General features: G+C 52.1%; 1 protein-coding gene across 6 annotated transcripts in view; it reads left to right on the plus strand.

Annotated features, from left to right (window-relative positions):
- Positions 1–22,674, plus strand: part of ST8SIA5 (ST8 alpha-N-acetyl-neuraminide alpha-2,8-sialyltransferase 5) — a 53,952-nt gene that overhangs the window by 20,690 nt on the left and 10,588 nt on the right. For 2 of the 6 annotated variants that reach the window (XM_073898256.1, XM_073898257.1), the window contains 3 exons: positions 10,750–10,842; positions 11,441–11,608; positions 20,648–20,734. In XM_073898256.1, coding sequence (XP_073754357.1) covers positions 10,750–10,842; positions 11,441–11,608; positions 20,648–20,734 — 348 coding nt within the window. The remainder of the gene's footprint in view (positions 1–10,749; positions 10,843–11,440; positions 11,609–20,647; positions 20,735–22,674) is intronic. The other 4 variants (XM_025886770.2, XM_025886771.2, XM_073898258.1 and 1 more) reach the window with 2 other exon arrangements.

Genomic DNA, 22,674 nt, shown 5'->3' on the forward strand with positions numbered 1-22,674 from the left:
TAATTGTTTCAAGATGGTATATAATTAGGTAATATATTGCGTGGCACCGATGGCGAGTGTGCCAAGAGCTCAGCGTGGAGGTCAGAGGTGCTTCCATGGAGGGGCAGGACTTGGCTGGGATCTCGGCAGGCAAGGGCTGACTGTGTGCCAGGTGCTGTGCTGGGCACCTGCACCTGTTCCTGCACTCAATCCTCACCCTCCAGTGCCTGAGGCGGGTCCTGTCGTTGCCTGCCTATTCCAGATGAGGATACCGAGTCACCACTTCGAGGTGGTGGCTGACGGAGCTGGCCCACACAGCATCCTCCACTCCAGAGTCTAGGGACTAAGGCCATGCTAGACAGAGGGCTTCTGCTTCCTGGGTTGTGGACAGGTCAGCCCGGGTCGGGTTGGGTGTCCTGCTCCATCTTCAGGGTCTCTCGTCTCCCCACCCCCCCATCTTCTGTATCATTCTCCTACCTCCTCTCCCCCCACTGTGCTTAGTGCTTTCTTGATTGTTACACCTGACAGATGCTTCCTTCTACCTGCTCCTGGACATTCTGCATTTCAAAGAGGAGCCCTTGGGGGCAAGGTTACCCCAGGGGAAAGAATTTTCCACGTTGGACTTGCAGGTGTGGTGACAGCTCTTGAGGGCTGGCGCCCGTGCACCTGACTTGTGGTGCAGGCTGGTTTAGCATAAGCCTCTGCGGTCAATTTTTAAGTCTGTGGGAAAGGACAAAAAATAAAAAATAAAAAGAGGATGGAGTTCTCGGGCTCTATCCAATGGAGAAGGGTTTGGAGAATCAGGTTTGGCAGAAAGTTCTGGGCTGCATGCTGGAAAAGCAAAACAAAGTTGGTATGGCTTCCCCATCTCCTCCCATGTACCTGATGAGGGCCTCTGGTGGCCAACAGGCAGGAGGCTGTCTGTGGAGGCCAGGTTGTGGGTGTCTTGGACTCGCCAAGTGGTGTTGTCCCATAGTCCCCCTGGACCTTGAGCTTTGCGGCCCTTGGTTGAGTCTGAATTGAGTCTCCTGGACAAATAACCACTTAGGTGAATGGTTCTGTGCCCCAGCTTCCCATCTGGTAAGCTCCCGCCTTGCTCAGTCACTAGTAGGGTCCCCTAAGAGGACCTTCTGGGTAGATCCAGGCCCCAGCTTCACCCCGACTCACAGCTGGGTATGAGGACTTCCCCCTCTAGGCCTCATTTCCAGATCAGATGGTCAAGGGTGACTGTCAGGGCCTCACCCCAGGTCAGCTCCCAGAATGGAAAGAAAAAGGGGGCCGGAGTCAGGCCGGGAGGACCCAGCATCCACCTGATAAGCAGTTTAGGGGGTGCCCAGATGGTAAGGCACACCGGGCTGTCCCAGCTTTCCAATCCACGTAGTCACGCATAGCCTGCACCTCCTACATCGAGGGCCCTAAAGATTGTGCTGGGATGGGGACAATGGGGTTCACAGAGGCTGTCCTCCCCATGCAGGCCTCCTCGTGTGGAGTGTAAACCTTCCCTCCCTCACGCTCCACTGGGGCCTTCAGGGTCTCAGAGAACACTGAGGTGTGTTCCTTCTAACTCTGGCTGGTTCTTCCCACGTTGAGGGAAATGCCATTCTTGCCACCTCAGCCAGGACTGAGTCTTCAGGTGCTCCCTGTCCCGGTACGGGCGGGCTGCTTCCACAAAGTCCTATAGATCCGGGTGGCTTGTAAGCAGTGCACTGTCTCTGACAGTTCTGGAGGCTGCATGCTGGAGATCAGGGTGACAGCACGGTTGGGTTCTGGTGGGAGCCCACTGTCATCTTGCTGTCCCCTCACATGGTGGGAAGAGGGTGGGGGAGCTTGCTGTGGTCCCTTTTATAAAGGCCCTGATCCCATTCATGAGAGCTGCACCCTCATGACCTAATCACCCCAAAGACCCCACCTCCTAATACCATCACCTTGGGGGTTAGGATTTCAGCATGTGCATTTTGGGGGGACACAGACATTCAGTCCTTGGCACCCAGCGCTCATCACACAGACTTCCGCCATCACTGTCCCCAGCATCTCCCACTTCCGTTCTCACTTCAGCCCATGCCAGTGGGGCTTCTGCCTTCCTGCTCCGCTGAATCTGCTCTTGTCAGGATCACCGACGACCACCTAGTTGCTAGGTCAGTGGGACCTTCTCTTTCCTCCTCTTCCTTGGCGTTCATTAGCTCTGGACACAGCTGGCCCTCTGTCCTGGAAGTGCTCTCTGCTCCTGGCATCTGTGTCTTTGGGATCTCCGGATTTTCCTCCTTCCCACGACTCTCCTTCTCAGACTCCTTTGGTGGCCCATCTCCCCTGCCACCATCCAAATGTCTGTTGGAGCCGCAGGCTTGCCCTCTGCTCTCCGCCCTCCCCTGAGATCTCTCTAAGTCCTTTGTCCCTTGACCGTGGAGCGTGTATCTCTGACCCTGACCTCTGCACTGGGCTGCAGACGTGTGACTCTGACTGCCTACCTATGATCTCCCCTTGAATGCCTGACAGTCACAGCAACCTTCCTTTGATTCAGGCCCATGCTGTTTTTCTCCATCATTCCCTCCTCTTACCATGGCTCTGTGATCCAACTCGTTGTCCAGGCTAAAATCTTAGGAGTTACCGTTGATTTCTCTCCTTTTTTTCCACCTTTCCAGTCTTGCCATCAGCACATCCTGCTGGTTCTATCCTTAACGCATGTCCTGCTCGGTCTCCTTCTCGCACCTCTTTGCTGCCTCTTGGCGCAGTCCACCATCCCCCTGTCTGCTCTGGCTGGACGGCACGGTCTCCCTACGGCGGCCAGAGGCAGCTTTCACATCGGGCCATGCGTTTCCTCTGCTTCAGCATGCTGCCGTATCGAGCAGCCCCCAAGCCCAGCTGGACCCGGTGCCACTCACCCCCGGGCCTCGATTCCCCTCACCGCCCACCACCCCACGGCCCTGTCCCTGCAGCCCTCTGGCATTGTCCATCCTCGGCGTGTTTGTGTTAACTTGCTGTTCCTTCTCTAGAACGTTCGTCCTGGAGCCCTGCTGACGGCTCCGTCTGTCTTTGTCCGGAGAGGCCGTCCTTGACCTCCTACCACCCTCCCAGGTGCCCTCCAGCCCCCTTGCCTGCTGTACTTTTATAGCGCTCAGCTCTACCTGGCTCTGTGTTGCATTCATATTTCATTTGTCTCCTATCCTGGAAGTCCGTGAGGGTGGGGGCTTTATCTGGCTTGGTCATCGCGGCCTCCCGGCCTATCCCAGTACCTGGCACGTAGTCGTGGGTCAGTAAATCTTCGGTGAGCGAAAGAGGAGAAGAGCCATCCGTCGAGGGCCCTGGCCCGGGAAGGGGGTTGTTGGGCAGAGTGCAGTGTAGTAAGGACGGAGGCGGAGCGTGCAGGGCGCGGTGGGCGCAGAAGAGGGAGGGCAGGGAAGGCTCTGGCCAACAAGCCGGGAGCAACTAGAGAGACATGGTGAGGAAGAATGTTCCAGACAGAGACACGCCTCCAGGGAGAAAAGAGGACAGACCCACGCCCCTCGTGCCGGGAGAGGGAGAAGGGTGCCAGAGGGCGCAGAGGTGACGAGCGGGGTGGGAGGCGAAGGGCGAGGAGACCGGGAGGGTGCCGCCTGTGGCACCTGGGGGGCAGGGTGGTGAAGTGGGGCAGGGGCGGTAGGGGAACCAGTGCTAGTTTAGACACCGGGAGGTGGGCTGGAGTTTACACAGGGGAGTTTTTCCGGGCTCCCTGGTCCGGCCCAGGAGGGAGGGCCACCGCATGTGTCCTCTTGCATGGGATATCGAGACGCTGGATCAGGGGGCCCCGAAAAACCACTGGCTGCAGCGGGGGAGGAGGGGCAATAGGCTTTGCCCCTGACCCCTTCAACCCCCACCCCATGCCGGGAATGACACTCCAGTGAAGTTCACACCGGGAGCAGATTAATCACAGGACTATCAGGGTTGCGTTCCCAACATCGGGCTTTTTTAGCTTCCAGCTCTGAAACTTCAAATGCCCCTGCAGATTCCCATGCACGGATGGGGAACTGGTGGCCCAGAGAGAGCCAGCATCTAGTCAAGGGTCTGAGCCAGGTCTCTCCAGCCCCTGCCCCGGGGAGGGGAGCATCTCCCCCTGGCAGCTGTGACCTGTAAGTCACTGACAGCCGAGCCCTTCTCGCTTCTCTCTGTACCTATTTGGGAAGACACTACAGTCCTTTGAATTGTCAGGCTGCAATTTGCAGACTCTCATTTCGGTGCATTTGCTCTGACAGGTAGTGTGCTGTCTCGAGATGGCACCTGTTCTCGCTCTGAAATAGCGCTGAGCTCCCTGAAGGGGAGGGGGCTGTTCACCGAGAACCGCCCCCCAACTGTGGCTTGTCAGAATCAGGGAGAGGGAATGCACTGCCGCGACAGAAGAACATGGGTTTGGGCTCTTGAAAGCCCTGGGAAAGCCCTTTCCAGAGCCCCCATTTACTAGCTGAATGACTTTGGGCAAGTTGCTTTACCGCTTGCAGTCTGAGTCTTGGGTATAAAATGGGGAAACAATGCCTGCCTCATAGGGCTGTTGGGAGGATTAAACAAGACAAAATTCAAGAGTCCAGTATCAGGCTGCCATGGCCGGTTGTGCAGGGTGGGCACTGCACAAAGATACCTAGCCAGTAGGTCACTCTCACTTGATAAGCCATGTGACTGGCATGTGGCCTAATTCACCTGGAGGTACTTTTTCCTAATTTGCACAGAGGTGTCATACCCTCACTGGGTTCCTACCCAGTGTGGAATAAATGAACCACTCTGTGGTCCCCTGAGACTCTGCACCAGGTTCGAGAGGAGCCCAGGGCTTCCAATTGCTGAGCTGGGGCTGCTTCCCTGCTTGCTGGGCTGGTGGAAGCTCTTGAAGGATGTCGGGACCTCCCTGGGCTCCTGTTCTCTTGAACACCATCAGCACCTGGGGAGGAAAGGCAGTGTTAGCCGGTGTTAGCTGAATGCAAGGGCCTTATCTTGTACTGGCCAGTGGTGCTGGGGCTCAAATTACGGTGGCCTCCAAGAAAGACACCATGGCCCCGACGAAGCTCTGGAGGGGGTTCAGGCCAACAGGAGAGCCCGCTGAGGGACAGGTTTGTGGAGAAAGGCTGGCAGGGATGCACGCGGGCCCCTGGGCATGCTGAAATGAGGCCTCTGCAGCCTGCAAAGCCAGAGCCCAAGTCTGGGGAGGAGGAGGGCCGTCGTGGTCACCTCTGCCGTTGTCTTCTCCCTTAGGGAGAAGGGAGTGGCAGGACCAGTCCTGCCACTGGTCAGGCAGCTGGGGCTGCCCGCCCCCCCCACCCGCCGCAGTTCCTGAGGGCACCGAGATGGGGCAGGACGAACGCAACTTGGTGCCAGTCCCGGATGTGGCTGCCGGAAGCCAAGTGGCATCTGAGATGCTGCTGGGCTGACCGGCTGAGGCTATTTATACCTGCGCGGTGCCAAATGTGTTACCGAGCTCCTCCCCTCTGTGCTGGGCAGAGATCACCTTTCCAAAACTGGAAGAAGAGACAGTGACTAACTCACCTTGAGAGGCTAATGAAGTTGAGAAAGTGGGAGAAATTGCTTTTCTCAGTCTTACAGCAGGTTAAGGGGAAGCTTGAGCTGTTTCGAGGGAGATCTAGGACTTCAATAAAAGGGCATTTATTGGTGATTTCCAATAACACAAAAGTCATAACCCCATTACAGAAAACATAAAAATACACGAAGGTATTTTTAAAAATCGTTCATGGTCCCATTACTCCAAGAAGCCCACTGTTAGTGCCTTGTTACGGCCTTTCCCTTTGCCCTGGGCATTCACACATGTATGTCCCATTCCTTTGGGAGATCACAGTGTTGTAACTTGCATTTTCCACTCAGCAAGTTATGTCATGCGAGCATCTTCCCGTGTCATTCCAGAAAGAAACTGGAAGCCTCATTTTTGATATCTGCATAGAAGTCTGTGTCCAGGCCAAACAAGGATTACCACGGCTTTTCCCAGAATGCAGGACGCAGGTGTCCTTTCAGAAGCGGAACGCGGGGGCACGCTTGGCGGCGCTTGTTACAATCTCATTTCCCCAAGTTAGATTATCTTCAGAGACTGGGACAGAGCAGGGCAGCCCAGAGGAGCAGAGCCCGGGTCGGATGGGGATGTCAGCAAGAGCTATTAGCTCCATTTTCAGCTGGGAAAACGAGGGCTTTCGCCCTAGGCAGGGCATGGTTTTGATGGCTTGCCTGGGGTACCACGTGGAGTGTTTTCAGGGTGGCTGGGCTTTGTCATAGTCGTGCCTTGTGAGACACACAGACATGGGAGTCATTGCCAGGAAGGAAGAGGGTTTTATACCCACAGATGCCCAGAGACAGGAGGCACGCCACACCATAGGGGAGCACCGGAGGCCGGGGCGGGGGGGTCAGGAGCAGAGGGAGTGATGGGAAAAAGTGGGCAAGAGCCTCTACTGTGGAAGAAACAGGTGAGACAGGTACACAGGCTTGGGAGTCATCAGTCTGAATAATTTCACTGGGCTCCGGGGCATAAAGGCTGCCCCTAGTTGTCTGGTACCTGGCCCTGGGATGATCAGGGCAGGGGGAAAGAGGCCCCCCCACCGTGGGAGGTGGTGGGGGGGGGGGTTGTGAGCTCTGGATTGGTTTGTTTGCATAAGAAAGGTGCTCACAGGTGGTTACTATCTCAAGGAATTGGCTAGCCCTGGGAGGGACAGTCTCCCCAGGGTCAACAAGGCCCGGATGTTAAAGCTTCAGACACACAGTTTATCCATGGAGTCCGCAGCAGAGACAGGTGATCAGGGACATCCCCGCGTCCAAGCAGAACGCAGCACGGGCTCTAGCTGCAGGGTGGCGGGGAGGGGTTTACTGGTAGCCGTGGAAGAAGGATGCCAGCTGATCCAGATGGCAGAGAAACTTCCTGAGGGTACTTGTGCCTGACCCAGCTCTGCCATCAGCCAGCCGAGGAGCCATAAGCAATCACTGACTCTCGGGCAACTCTTGCCCTTTAGTGGCAGGAGAAAGGAGCAAGAAAGGAGTGAACATTTCTTGGGCACTTGCTGTGTGCCGGGCACTGTCCTGGGACTTTCCCCAAATTTCTCATCAATGTCTTCTCTCCACCCTGTCACACATGAACTGCACTTTTTTTGTGTGTGGATTTTACAGATGAAGAAAGTAAGGCTCACAAAAGTGATGGGCCTAGGGTGGCTTATGGGGGGCAGGGAAGGACTATGACCCCGTTCTGAAAGCCTGTCCACCGAATAGCCACCAAACACACGGCACAAGAGCATTTGGAATCACTGTACCTCCCAGTTCCCTGTATGGGTGAGGTTGGGGTTTCAGGAGAGAGGGAGACCGAGTGGAGGCTGCCGGAGGTAAGGCGGGGAGGGCCTTATGGAGACATTGGAGGGGCTGGCTGATGGCAGGGGAGTGCTGCCTGGTCTTTGCGAGTTTCTTCCTCGTCTTTGTGGATCATCCATCCACAGTCATATTCTGGCTTGGTTAGTGAGTGGGAAACACTGAGAGATCATACTGTAGTGCTGCCTGGGCCCTTGGCTATCACGTAGTTCAAACAGATTATTTTAAGGAGGAGAAAGAAGAGGCCCAGAGCAGGCAAGCGATTGACCAAAGTCACACAGCTGGCTTAGCGGCATAACAAAGATGTGTCTGCAAGACTCCCAGCCCCCTGAGACCACTGGGGTAAGTCTCTCCTAAATAACTCCTGCACCATATGAATCTGGAGCTTTTCTTTGTAGCAGCCTGAGATCATGGATTCACATGACCCAGTTGATTCCAAAGGACTTAGTGCCAATGGCTCTGGTTGCAAATGATCTTTGTGCTAAGACACCAGACCTCAGTTATTGTTGTGTGACTGGAAAATGATGTGAGTTACAGCCAAGGTCATGGATTTTTCTGGTGGCCTCATGCTGATCCCTTGTTCTTAATTGTAGGTAACTGAATCCATTGAGCTAGTGAAAGCAGAAAGGGATTTATTTAGGGGAAAGAATATAATATATGATAATAATAAATAATATATAATAATAAATATAATATATTTATATATAAATATAATAGGGTGTGGTGCCACTGCAGTTTATATATAATATATAATAATAAACATATAATAATTGTTATATATTTACATAGAAATATAATCATGAGGGTACTGCTACCACTGCAGTTTCCAAGAGCCATGCCACTTCTGCCACATTCGGCACCAGCAAAACAGTGCCTGGAGCCTCGTCATTCTTTACCTATAACCCTACAACACAGCTCTGAATCAGTCTCATGTAAACGCTTCTGACTGGTTGAACCTAAATTGCATCTGCACCCTAGCTGCAAGGGAGTCTGGGAAATGTAGTTTTTAGCTTGCCAGCATCTGTAGTACAAAATGTACAGAGGTAACACAGACAGAGTCCCGGTGTTTGAGATATTCACATCACCGTTTGGAAGGGAAAACAGATACATAAACAGACTGTTAAAATACAATGTTATTTGCTCTAATTAACGACGTGGATGGAACTAGAGGGTATTATGCTAAGTGAAATAAGTAAATCAAAGACAAGTATCATATGATCTCACTGATAGTGAGGAATTTGAGAAACAAGACAGAGGATCATAGGGGAAGGGAGGGAAAAATGAAACAAGACGAAACCGGAGAGGGAGACAAACCATAAGAGACTCTTAATCTCAGGAAACAAACTGAGGGTTGCTGGAGTGGAGGGGTTGGGAGGGATGGGGTGGCTGGGGGATGGACACTGGGGAGGGTATGTGCTATGGTGAGCGCTGTGAATTATGTAAGACTGTTGAATCACAGACCTGTACCCCTGAAACAAATAATGCATTATATGTTGATTAAAAAAATGTTATATTTGCTTTTAATTAAGAGACAAAGTAAGAGGGACCCCAGGAGTGAGGGTCAGAGAAGGCTTCGCAGAAGTGGGGGCATTTGAGCTGGGTACTGAAGGATCAATTTGGGTTTGCCAGGTGAGAAAGACAGACAAAGGAGTTCCAAAACACGGGGCAACAGAAAAAGGTGAGTGTGATATTTTGGGAATCCACAATGCCTAGTTCTTAGGAATTCTGCTTCAATTCTTTCATGACATGAAAACAAGGAGCCAATTTCATTTTGTCAATAGGAGCCAATTTATTGTATAAAATGTTTTAATATTTAAAAATATTACTTAAAAGTACTGAAAAATATAACTAACACTTAACCATTAAATTATATGAAGATTAAGAACAAATATTTTAAAATATATAATTTAAAGAGTTAAATATGATACTATCTACAGAAGTTATTTAAATACAGGTATTTTAAGAAGAAGCCACTTTATTGGGTCAAACGCCTTTCTGTGTGTAAAGCAGCACATCCATGACACAGAACTGAGGCATGTGAGAACACATGGGAAGTAACCACCCCCATGTGTCGGGAAGGTTTCTGGGAGATGCTCGAGGAATGATTTTATTTTAAATCCTCAGTCACGGCCCACAGGGCCCAGGAGCAGCCCTGGGGCACCACTCCCACTTCTGATTCGCCAGAGCCACCTGTCACCAGGACGCTGACCCCACATTTAGAGTGGCTCAACCCTGCAGGCTTCTGGATTCTCTGGTGTTGAGCAGTCCAGGTTCCAATCCCCCAGCCTTTTCTGAGCAACCTCCAGAGAGAGAGGCTGCGAGGACAGGCCCCATCCTGCCTCCGTGGCTGAGCTCAGCAGTGAACAGCTATGTTTTATGTCTGTGGGAACCCTCCACCCACCAGCCCTCAGGCAGGTACTCTTCCCTCTCTGGGCTGGTGGGAACTTCAGGTGTGAGAGGGGTCAGCTTTAAAGGTCTCCTCACCCAGTGGCTGTGGGAGGCCACAGGGCCCTTTTCAGGGGACACCAGCTGTCCTTATAGGTGAGTGGACAAGAGTAGCCTCGAGTCAATGTGCAGGCTCATGTCCCAGCTTTGCCATCCACCATCTACGTGGCTCTGGGCGAGTGAGTGAGCTCCAGAGCTCCAGAGCTCATTCCAGATGCTCATGCTGATCACTTACCTTGTAGGCTAGTTCTAAAGATGAAAAGTGGATGCGTCCACAGCAAGCACTTGGCCCGAGGTAGGGGCTCAGCAAGCACTGGCTGGAAGTGGATTCTGCGTGGAGCTGCCGAAGGGACCCTGAGGTGGCTCTGGCATGCGTGGAGCCAGCCGGTGTTGGGAAGGGCTTGGGCCCCCCTGCGGTGGGACGCAGCTCAAGCTCGGCCTGGTCCTGCTGCTCATGGGACCTGAGCTCCGTCTCCTTTAGCCTCAGCTTTCTCAGCTGCCAAATGGGGAGAAAGAAGTGTCAGCCTCACTTAGGCACAGCAGGAGCACGAGGGTCAAGTGAGCTACTGACTCGTAGAAAAAGCAGCAGATCTTAACTGTGCTCTTGTCCCAAGGGGAGGAGAAAGGGGCAGGAAAGCGTTGAAAGTGCTGCCTCACACAGAAGCTCAAGAATGAGACCGTGCCCGGGGCATCCTCCCCCTGCCCTTCTCTCTGCAGCCACTAATTTGGAACCAAACCTGCTTCTGAATGTCATGATTTGCTGAGATGAGTTCATGCCTTGTAAAGGCTTACACTCCTGGGGTAGTGGAGTGCTGGGAGTAATCAACCACCCAGTGATCAAGCCAGAGGGCCCCAGCAGTCCTGGGGGCCCCCACCATCTGCTGGGGTGGGGCTGGTGTGCTCTGTTAACTTGACCAGGACCGACCCGCCCCCACCAAGAGCCCCACAGTCCCCCCCCCTGCAAAGTCTGGCCGGCTTCTTCGCGTAGTAACCTCTGTCCCTGTTGGTTCCCAGGTACTTTGAATTTTACGAGGGCCCGTTTGAGTATAACTCCACGAGATGCCTGGAGCTGAGGCACGAAATCTTGGAAGTGAAGGTGCTGTCCATGTGAGTGTGGCCAGGGTGGGTGGTGGGCACGTGGGATGGGGCAGGACCCCGGGGGTGGGGGGGAGGTGGGCAGTGGGGGCATGGACCCCACAGAGCGAGAATAAGATCTCCTTTCCCCGGGCCTCTGGCATTTGGAGAGCAGGGATAATTGTGCATTCTATGAAAAAAGGCCAGGTTTGCAAGGTCACCCCTGGTGACTCAGGGGATTCAGTCCCTGTCTCAGTTACCAGTCTCCAAGACATTGTGCCTGGGGTCCTCCTGTACGGAAGCCAAAGAGAGCACGGGAGCATCTTACCTGAAATTCAGGACTCCGAGTGGAGGGTTAAGCAGTGCCCTCTTGCTATTGCCTTTTCAACATTTTATAGTCATTAGATTAAAAACTTTTTAATTATTTAAATGATACAGCATTCGAGTGGTACAAAAAGGCGTATAGTGAAAATCCCCCTCACAGCCCCTCGGTCCTCGGAGGCACCCCCGGTGTCCTTGTGCATCTCCCCAGAGAGTCTGCATCAACCAGCACCTGTGCACGATGTGCTTTATTTATTTATTTTTTTCACAAATCACAAAAGAACTGTACTTTCTGCTCCTCACTCAACAGTACACCACCTACGGCTCTTTTACAACCTATGGGAGAAAAAGCACAGTACACGCTGCACATTTCAGTGAGTGGGAGCTTCCGCCAGCCTTCTCTCCCACATGGGACCACCACGAATTCATCACCCGCTGAGAGGAATGTTGTTGTGCTCATCATGGCATTTGGTTTCAAGTAAAATTCATATGTATTTGAAAACAGTCCTATCTGGATGTGGAAGGACTATAGTTTATTCAGACTCAGGTGGTTTTGGGGGCGCTTGTGGACTCATGGGCCCCCGACACGATCCTGGGATCACGGTCTGTGGCCCCCAGGCAGGAGCCGCTGCGCCTTTTGCCATTTGACACGATTGCCATGCAGTGTGGGTCATAGACGGAGCATGGGCCTGGGGGCTGGCAGACCTGGGATCTTAACAGCTCTGCATCTTTATACAAATTACTTAACCTCTCTGAGCCTTTCCTTACCTATAAAAATTGGGACACTATTACCTAGCTCTTATGGGTCACCACAAGACTAGTTGAAATAAGGTATGTGAGAGCAGATAGCCCTGCAGTCCATGCCCACAGTAGCACACATAATAGGTGCTCTGTCAGTGTTCATATGCCTCCCTCCCTTTTCTTCCCCTGCTGGACCCACCCCCAGGGGCAGTAGCTGCAGCAGGTTTTCGGGGCTGTCATTCAGAATCCAGAAGTTTAGTAGCTGCAGGGAAGCTCCCAGGACGCATCCAGCTGGGGCTAGCTGCGTTATGGTCCCTGAACTAACCAAAGGGCTCCGTACCCTCTCTAGAGGTAAACACGGGAGGCAGGTCACCCTCCCATCGACCCACCCAGCCCTGCGCTGAGCACACACAGTGCACCGTGGTCCCCGCCCTCATGGAGCTCACAGCCCAGTGAGACCTACGTACCCTAGGGACACAAGGGGATGGCAGGGAACTGGACTTGGGCTGGGGCGGGGAGGGTGTTGTCAGGCAAAGCTTCTCTGAGGAAGGGATCCTGGTGCTCCTGTTGGAAGGGAGGTAGGAGGGAAGTAGGCCAGGTTCCAGAAGGTTCCAGACTGAGGGAACAGTCTGTGCAAAGGCCCTGTGCTGGGAAGAAGCCTGCCGTGTCCCCGCTCTGAAGGGTCAGGGCAGCTTGAATGCCAGTGTTGGGGGGGGGGGCACAGGAGCCATGTTGCTGAAGGGGCAGACGGGGGCCCGACCTGGTGAGGCCATGCTGTGCGGACCGGGATTCAGATTCTGTCACTGTCTGAGGGCCGCGGGAACCCGTGGGAAGGCTTTAAGCAGGTGGCAGTGGCGTGTGTGTGATGTGATCGGTGAGGAGTTGGGATTTAGTGGCAAACATGGCCGTCCGGACCTCAGGCACGAGCCAAATTTATCAGCTCCTGAGCAGAGATCCTTTGTCTTTTCCCGGAATTCAAAAACCTCAGGCCCTTAAATGTGCCATTCTGGAAAGGCAGGGCTTGCTTGTTAACAGCATACCTTAGTGTCTTCCAAGGTAAATAAACTCGTTTTAAATTTATAAAATGCAGCTAGTTTCTTCATGGTCACCTCAGAGTCTAGACCCGAAGATCTGAGAGTCCCCATAAGTGGGCCATCCTTCTCGGTGACTTCCCATTCCTCTGGCCATGCACTGCCTCTGTGTTTGCGTTAGCCCCTCTGTGAGTTGGCGAGAGCCTCCATAACCAAGCACCACAGGCCAGGGGCCGAAACAGTGGAACTTTGGTAGATCCCACAGCTCCGGCGGTGGGAAGTCTGAGATCAAGGTGCCGGCAGGGTTGGTGCGGAGGCCTCTCTGCGTGGCTTGCCGATGGCCGCCTTCTCCCTCTGTCTTCACATGGACTTCCTTCTGTACCTGTGTCCTCGTTTCCTCTTCTAATAAGGACACCCGTCATACTGGATACGGGCTCACCCTAATGGCCTCATTTCAGCTTAACCACTTCCTTAAAGACCTTGTCTCCAAAGAGCCACATTCTGAGATCTTAGAGCTTAGGATCGCAGCATAGGAGTTTTGAGGGAGAGACGATTCAGCCCCTAACAGTCCCTATCCCAGCTTCCACCCAGGCCCTGCATCACAACATCGTGGGGTGGGTGAGGCACCTCACCTTTCCCGTGATCGGTGCCCACCTTTGTCCCTCGTCAGGGACACGTGTTTGGTGCTCTGCGCGTTAGGCTTGAGCTCTCCTCTCTGCCTTGCGGCACCCGCTCTAGTTCTCCTGAGCTGAGCAGCTGTCCCAGCTGGTGACGCCTGGGCCTTGCACCGCCCTGTGTCCTTCACCTCTGCGTGGTCCCCACACCCTGGGAGCCTGGGCCCTGGTGGCCCTGGGGCTGTGAGAGGAGAGGAAAGGCGGAGGCTCTTTCCGGGGCACAGGCATGAGGCTGGCGGCTCCTTTCCTGGGCCTGCAAGCTGAAGCTGGGTGGGACCTCCAGGGCTGACATCAGAGATCCCGGAGGCCAGCCTTGGACTCGAATGGTCCTAGCATCATCCGGGTACCTGCGGGCCTCACTGTGCTCTGGCCCGGGGCCATGAGCGCTGCTCCCAGTGGAGACTCTGAGTCATCGGGGAAAGGTTAAGTCGCCATCTGTGTGTGGAGGGGGCTGCGCGGCTGGGCTGTGAGGCCCTTAAGGCGTAAGAATGTCAGCCGGCATTCTGAGGAGACAGGGAGGGGTGTGATTCATCTGGGAATGATTCTGATCCAAAATTGCTCCAAACACTGGTAGAAACCAGTCAGCCGGAAAATTCCCACGTGGAGAAGACCTTGGTCCCTGACGATGGCAGACGCAGGAGGAGTTACTCTGTGCTGATTTATTATGAAAGGCATCGTCACTAATACTTGTACAAATTATTTATTTGAAGGGAGTCATTCTAGAGTCTCTTGGTTTTGGAGCCAGTTCCTGCCACCAGGTGGGGGGTGGTGTCTGGGACGTCACCCTGGGGCCTCTCCTGCCACCCCTTCCCCATCTTTCTGGGGTAGGGAGGCCTGCGCTGCACCCAGGAACGGAGGTTGGGAGGCCCCTTCGTGCCCAGGCGTCTCTGAGCCCCCGAGGGTGAGCCTGCACAGGCTCAGGACGTGGGCAGGGCACATATAGGAGAGCTGGGTGGAAACAGAGGAGGCCAGCGGAGGAAAGGGGGAGAACGAACAGAGATGGTGACGATCACCTCCGTATCTTCACCATCTCTTGCACATGGCAGGAAAAATCAAGTAGGATCGAGAAGCTGCTAATAATAAAAAGCCACAGTCCCCTGCCCCACACCTTCGCCCTGCAGCCTGCTCCTTTGGACTCTGGCTGTTTCTTCTGGTCATTACCGCCACACCTCTCAGTAACACGCACCTGCTGTTATTTCTCAACTTACTGCGGCATGCACTGACGTCCTGCCTCGGTGGGTGAGGATTCAGCCCCCTTATGCCGCCCCCACCCCCTCCCCACTCGTCTGGGTCGGGGGGTAGTGCTATTTTTAGTTCTTCTGTCTGTAGATTGCCTGAGTAACTTATTTCTGGTTCTGCCAAATACTGGCAGTAGCTCTTGAGTCTGTACTTTGTAAGGTAGGGCTGTGAAAATCATCCCTATGTTTTGGTTCCGGTCATCCGTGTATTTACCTTTAAAAGGTCATTCTATTGGTACCCGTAACGAGCCTTTTTTGGGGGTTTCCTCTCTAGGTTGACTCTAAAATTTAAAGAACAGAAAATAGTGATTCTCCTTCCTTTCTCGTACATCCTCCCCCTTCCCCCTTTTTTTGTCTGGAGCTTCTACTCATCTTTTCCCTCTTGAACTCTTTGTCTCTATTATGCCCTGTTTGGGGTTTCTGCTTGCCTCTCCACCAACCAGCCTTCCCCTCAGAGTCTCTCCTTATCCTTGTGCTTCAGGCTGGACAGGCTGCTCTCTTGCTGGGCCAGGTGCCAGTGTCCCAGGCACTTCCCTTCCCTGCCTTCTTTGCTTGGATTCAGTTTTGCGGAGAACCGACAGCTACTTCTTGTTTACGCCTTCATTTTGCTTCTACCCATCTTCCAGTCATTTCCAAATGATGGGTAGGAGATCAGGTTTTGAGTTCTATGTCTAAATGACTTAATTCTTCCCTTATACCTGATTGTTGGTTTGGTGGGGTTGGAATTTTAGGAGAAAATCATTTTCCCCCCCGCATGTGCTGAAGACTTCCCCCATCACCTTCTAGTGTCCAGGGTGATGGGAACATGATGCCACCTGCTCCTTTGGAGGCAACCTTTTTCTTTGGAGTGTTTCCGGATCCTGCAGTTCTGAAATGTCTGGGTGATATGCTTCAGGATAGACACCTGCTGGACCTCTGCATCTGGGGCTCATGTCCAAATTCTTGAACGTTCTTTTGGATTTGTAAAATATTGCCTAGGACGCCTGGGTGGCTCAGTCATTAAGCGTCTGCCTTTGGCTCAGGTCATGATCCCAGGGTCCTGGGATCGAGCCCCGCATCGGGCTCCCTGCTCCGCGGGAAGCCTGCTTCTCCCTCTCCCACTCCCCCTGCTTGTGTTCCCTCTCTCGCTGTGTCTCTCTGTCAAATACATAAATAAAATCTTTAAAAATAAAATAAAATAAAATAAAATGAAATAAAATATTTCCTTCTCTCCATTCCTCTCTACTTCCTCTTTCTGGTCCTTCTAAGGGTTGTACACCGGACCTTCTGGATCGCTCATGTGGTGCTCCCTGTTTGATGCCATTTTTTCTGTCTCTGCCAATTGCTTCCATTTTCTGAGAAAAGTCCTTGACTTCATTTTCCAGTTCTTTCAGCGAACTTGTCCCCACCCCAGAGCTCTTTCTTTGTCCTCAGAGCAATCTATTCCTATCTTTAAGGATGTCATGTCTTTTAGACTCTCCGGAGACACTAAGTAGACTATTTTAAAGTTGTATTTTGTTCTTCCAATATTTTTCTCTTTGGATATTTTTTTTAAAGATTTTATTTATTTATTTGAGAGAGAGCACAAACTGGGAAGAGAGGCAGAGGGAGAGGGAGAAGCAGACTCCCCGCTGAGCAGGGACCCCCCCCCCCCCCCCCCGCCCATGCGGGGCTCCATCCCAGGACCCTGGGATCATGATCTGAGCCGAAGGCAGATGGACCGGACTGAGCCACTCAGGCGCCCCTCTCTTTGGATATTTTAACTGATGGGTTTGTCTTCATCTGTTTCCTTCCAGTTGACCAGGTGGTCCTTGCTTATCTTATTCATATTTAAATTTAGAACAATAAAAAGCTGATAGGAACTCTGTAGGAGAGCAGGACTTCCTCAAGAGTCATTGTTGGAATGCTATTCCTTTTGCTGTTAGAATGTCCAAAGCTTTTCACTGGGAATGATAATTTGTTTTTGTTTTTTGTTTTTTTTGGTAGGAACTGACAGTCTGATTCAATCCCTCCCCTCCCTCTGCTGGACACTGAATATTTGGCTGCTGTGGGGGTGGGTTTGATGGTTCTGGATACGGACTTACAGCTGATGCTCATTTTCAGCACCATGCCCCATCCCCACCCTCCACCCCCTTTAAAAATGTCCCGTGGGGTTGGACTCTGTCTCTGGGCCATGTCATCCCTCCATATGACCCCCCTCCTTCCACACACTTGTCGAAATCTCTCTTCCACTGAACTCTCCCCACCGCCATCATTCTATTCATCTGGTAAGTCTATTAACTTTTTTATTCCTCCTCTGGAATTTTAGTGGTGTCTGCAGAGAAAGGAGATCAGAGCCTGGGGTCAACACCTCATCTTTAAAGATTTTATTTATTTATTTATTTATTCATTCATTTATTCATTCATTCATTCATTTGAGAGAGCGAGAATGAGAGAGAGAGAGAGCACATGAGAGGGGGGAGGGTCAGAGGGAGAAGCAGACTCCCCGCTGAGCAGGGAGCCCGATGCAGGACTCGATCCCGGGACTCGATCCCGGGACTCCAGGATCATGACCTGAGCCGAAGGCCGTCGCTTAACCAACTGAGCCACCCAGGTGCCCCAGCTCAACCCCTCATCTTTAAAGTAAAAGTGATCTCTACATTTGTAAAGCAATTTATAAAGTATTTTTATGCATATTATCTCATTTGATCTTTCTGACAACCCTGGAGATTAACAGAGCAGAGGTTATTATATCCGTTGTACAGATAAAGCACCCAAGTCTCAGAGAGATTCAGTGACTTGTCCACTGCAAGTTGGGGATGGAGCCAGGATTCAAGATTGGGTGTTCGGGCCCCAGCTTTTGTCCAGCGCGTGACAGGCATTGGCACAGAGAATGGGACCCAGATGCTGGTGACAGTTGGACTTGGGACTCCGGCCTGCAGTCCTGCGAGGACTGTGTTTCCAGGAGGTGTCTGAGGCACTGGCCATGTCGGGTGCTGTTCTAGGGGCCTATGGGTTGCAGAGAGCAGGGGAGGGAAGCAGTGGGTGAGGCGGGGGGTGCTGTGTAATGCCTCTCTTCAGATGTCACATTAACCTGAGAGGGGAGGGCTACAGTGGGAGGTTTGGGGAAGCCAGAAGGAAGGCATCAGCTTGGGAGGAGGGGTTCCTTCCAGCTCCTTAAACCTGCCAACTAAGTTCCTGCCCCAGTGCCTTTGTACTCACTTTTCTCTTTGCCTGGAATACTCCTTCCCCAGGTGTTTACATGGCTCACTCCAACCATTCCAGTTCTTTGTACAAAGTTCTCCTCTTCAGGGAAGCCTTCCCTGACCAACCCTTCTGAAACAGTCACTTTTTAGTTCCTTTACCTTGCTTCATTTTTCTTCATAGCACTCACCTCTCCCTGACATGGCATTATTATCTGTTTTCTTTTTCTTAGTTGGGCTAATAACACTTGACACGAGATCTGCCCTCTTAAGCGTACAATCCAGTATTGTTAAATGTCGCACTAAGTTGTACAACGGATCTCTAGCACTTATTCATTAGAATAAGTAGATCGTGGAGCAGCCAGGAGCTCCCCCTTTCTCTTTCCTAAAGCCTCCAACAACCACCATTCTACTCTCTGTTTCTCTGAGATCGACTGTTTAGATGCTTCGTGAGTGGAATCATGTTGTGTGCATCCTTCCATGACCGCCTTATTTCACGCAGTACAATGTTCTCCAGATTCATCCAGCTTGTCACCTATGGCAGATTTCCTTCTGGTGAGAGGCTGAAGAGTATTCCATTGTACATCTGTAGCACATTTTCTTTATCCATTCACTCATCAGGGGACATTTAGCTGGTTTCCATACCCTGCTTACTACTGAATAATGCCGCAGTGAACATGGGAGTGCACCTAGTTCTTTTCCCATCCTGATGGCAGTTCTTTTGGATATATACCCAGAAGTGGAGTTGCTGGATCATAGGGTAGTTCTATTTTTAATTTTTGGAGGAACCTCCATGCTGTTTTCCATGCTGGCCACGCCAGTGTGCATTCCTACCAGCACTGTGCCAGGCTTCCCTTTTTTCCACATCCCCGCCAACGCTGGTGATCTTTTTTGTTTTCTTGATTTTAGCCATCCTAACAGGTGTGAGATGATATCTCGTTGTAGTTTCAATTTGCTTTTCCCTGATGATAAGTGATGTTGAGTGCCTTTTCATGTGCCTGTTGGCCATCTAGATGTATTCTTTGGAGAAATGTCTGTCAAGTCTTCTGCCCATTTTATTTTGCTTTGTTTAATTTTTATAAAAGATTTTATTTATTTATTTGAGAGAGAGGAGAGAGCGCACGAGCGGTGTGGGGGGCAGAGGGACAGAGAGAAGCAGACTACCTGATGCGGGGCTCAGTCCCAGGACCCCGGGATCATGACCTGAGCCAAAGGCAGATGCTTAACTGACTGAGCCACCCAGGTGCCCCACTTCTGCCCGTTTTAAAATCAGGTTATTTGGTCTTCCGCTGTTGAGTTGTAGGAATTCCTTATCTATTTTGGATTTTAACCCCTTATCAGATATATGGTCTGCAAATACTTTCTCCCGTTCTGTATGTTGACTTTTCTCTCTGTTGTGGTCCTTTGCTATACAGAAGCTTTGTAGTTTGACATGGTCCCACTTGTCTATTTTTGCTTTTGTCATTTGTGCTTTTGTTGTCATATGCATACATATCTGTTTTCCATTTGCCTCCTTACTAGTATTTAAGCTCCATAGGAACAGCAAGCTCTTTTGTTCTCTGCTCTATCCCCAGTTCCTGCCATATAGAGGAGTTCAATCAATAATTATAGACTCTATTTGAACTCAGACTTATGGGTTCATTCACTAATTTATTGATATGCTCAACACCCATTTCCCACACATTGGCCATGGGCCTTAGCACTGGATTTATGGGGGTGACCTCAGGCATGACCCCCTGACCCCACAGTATTTACTATCTTGTGGGAAAAATTAGGAGTGAGCAAGGACAGGTTATGGGTTTTACAAAAGGGAAAAGTCAGGGGATCGTGAGCGAGCATCCTCATGGTAGTGCAGTTTAACCATAAAAATAACTTACCTCTCTCAGGAACTTTCCGTGTGCACTTCCCATGCCTAGCCCTTTATTTTATCATTTTATTTAATAATCTTAACAAATCTGGGACCGTGAGTGATAATCTATTATTATGCTCATTATATAGATGAAGCTCCGAGAGGTCAAATACCCTGTCTGAAGTCCCTTAGTTAGGAGGTGTCTGAACTCGGTCCAGGGCCCAGCTCCTCTTCTGGCTCCAAAATCTACACACTTTGCTGCCATCCTGTATGACCTCTCCAGCAATCACCCCTCCCCACATCAGTCATGTGTGCGTTCCTTCTGTGGGGGAGGCTTGCCCTCTTTGGGAGCAACTGTTTCCCCTCCAACAAAACACAGGGGACCCAGCTCTGCAGAATGAACCTGGTTTTTACTTTAAGGTTAAGTGAGTATTTGCCCTGTTTTTAGAATCAAAGACCTCTTTGAGAAGCCAATGAAAGCTTCAGATTCTCCCCTAAGATATGCACATGGGCGGACAGACAGGGGATTTTGTCTATAATTCGGAGCGTTCCTGAGTTCCCTTAAGGCTGGTGGCTCAGTTGACAGAACTGACGATGAGGAAGGTGGAAGGCATGCTTGCAGGAGAGCAGTTGGCTATCTCTAGGAATGAGCAAGGCCCCAGACGCCAGAGCATCCAGAATGCCCCAAATAAGAAAACACCGTTCATGGAAAGGACCACCCCAGGATGTGGCACCTGGGGAGCAGAAAGGGAGGTTTGGGAATGCCTACAACTCTGTCCAGCCTGGCCCCTTTCACGTGCTCTCCTGTCCTCCCCTCCCAAAGGGTGAAGCAGTCGGAGCTGTTTGACAGATGGAAGAGCCTGCAGATGTGCCGATGGGCGATGAATATCTCTGAAGCCAACCAGTTCAAGTATCTGTGATTTGTCTGCCCTCCCCAGCCCTGCCTTTGGTGCTGTTCTCCTTCCTGCCACCCCGTCCCGCAGGGCCCTGCCCCGGGCTCATCTTCCCCAGAGCTGGCCCCACCTGGGCTTTGGGATCTGGGCCGTGGGGAGGTTCTGACTCAGTGCACAGGCTGAGGGGGGCACCTTGCTGGCGGCTGTCCCCCACATTCCGGCCCTTCGTCCTCGTGGCAGCCCCGCGGGGTCAGGGGTGTCGTCTCCATGACAGCCCGTCACGGTGCCGTGCTGGGCTCCACATCTCCAGCAGGCCTGAGCGAGCCAGCAGGCCTGAGCGAGAAGGCGCGCTAAGCATCTCCTCTGGCCGCCCCCCCGTTGCCACCCCCTCGTGGGGCAGCCTGCACCAGAAGCGTGAGGCCTGCTGCAGATTCATCTATGATTGCTTTCTCACCCAAACTGATAGGTTATAAGCTCCCAGAGAGGCAAGAGCCATAGCTTCAGGTTCCCCTGTCTGCGAGAGCTAAGCAGTCAGCAGGTGTCCACAAATTCCTTTTGATGGGTGGGAACTGTAGGGGGGTCTCTCCATCGCTGAACTCCTGTGAGTTCCCAGTATTGTTGTGGTGCAGATGGAGCTCACGGAGTGGAATCGGTGGGATTCTAGGAATATGTGCATGAACCGGAGGTGGGCAAGTCAGGCTGGAGTTCATATGTACCAAGGAGCCATCAGACGCGGCCATCCTGCCTGGGAGGCTGTGGAAAGCAAATGACACTCAGCATTTTGTCTTCTCCTTCGAAGTCATTTGTTCCAGTTTGGTGCAGTTCCGGGCCCCATCTAGAGACCGAGTCGTGGTTTTAAGTGGCACATTTCTAGAAATGAGGATGTCTACCATGGTAACCCCTGAAGAGCAGGTGCCAGCAGCCCCGACCCAGAGGCCCCGATGAGACTGCGGATTCCCGGCTAAGGCCACACATGCCCCCATCATAAAAGTCGAACGTGAACTTGAGCAGAGTGCTGGGAGGCGGGAAGAGGGCCAAGATCTATGCGGCAGGTGCCATCCCAAATCTGCCTTTTAGCAAGAGGTGTTATGGTGGAGTGGCCGAGGCCTGAGCGTCCTGGTGGTGTGGCTCATCCACACCCAGCCTAGATGAGGTCCATGGGATGCAAAAGGATATTGTCTGGGCTGAGAGCAGCCCAGAAGTCTCCTCACTGGGATGCACAAATAAATTTAAGGAAATAAGGAAGCAACAGGAAGATGAGGTGGCAGAAGAAAACCAAGGATGAATGTGGGGGCCTTCAGCAGGGATCAGCCGGAACTATTCTGGGGAGAGGCTCCGGGGAAGCCGGGACCCTTCCAGGGGCGGGGCGGTGGGGGGGAGTAGTTTCAGGTGTGGAAAAGGGAGATGACATCAGGTCTTGCTAGGTTCTAAATGGAAAAACCTTCAAGGCTACTGGGTGGCCTCCCTTTGCTCTCGTCACAAGCTCATTGAACCGTGATGAGATTCTTAATTCAGGCTTGTAAGAGCCTGGCACGGTGAAGTGGGTGGCATGGAAGGGGTGTGTTAGAAGACAGACATGAGCTTTCCAGTTGTAGGAGAGGGGCCCTGTAACTGAGGCCTTCCCCCATCCTACCGCCTACAAATAGACACATTGGCATTCTGGTTTATGTATCAGTCATTCGTGAACTTGGTTAATGGGAGTCAGTCTCCCTCTATGGAGTATTCTCCAGCAGGCTGACAAGATTGAGTTCCTGGACCAGCAAAGCTAAATGGGCCAATGCTGACCCATGGCCTCTGCCTGACCCCCACTCTGGGAGGCCTTAGTCACATTCTGAAACTCAACACTCCACAGGAAAGGCCTCTCTCTGTGACCAGCGGTCAGCTGAGCACCCCAGTGAAATCCTTGCAAGAGAGAAAGTCATAAAAAATAATTTTATAACCTTCCTGGCTTTGGCAA

Source organism: Callorhinus ursinus, unplaced genomic scaffold (assembly GCF_003265705.2).
Source record: "Callorhinus ursinus isolate GAN/ISIS: 27379988/994484 unplaced genomic scaffold, GSC_fseal_2.0 scaffold11, whole genome shotgun sequence".
Taxonomy (NCBI): Eukaryota; Metazoa; Chordata; class Mammalia; order Carnivora; family Otariidae; genus Callorhinus; species Callorhinus ursinus.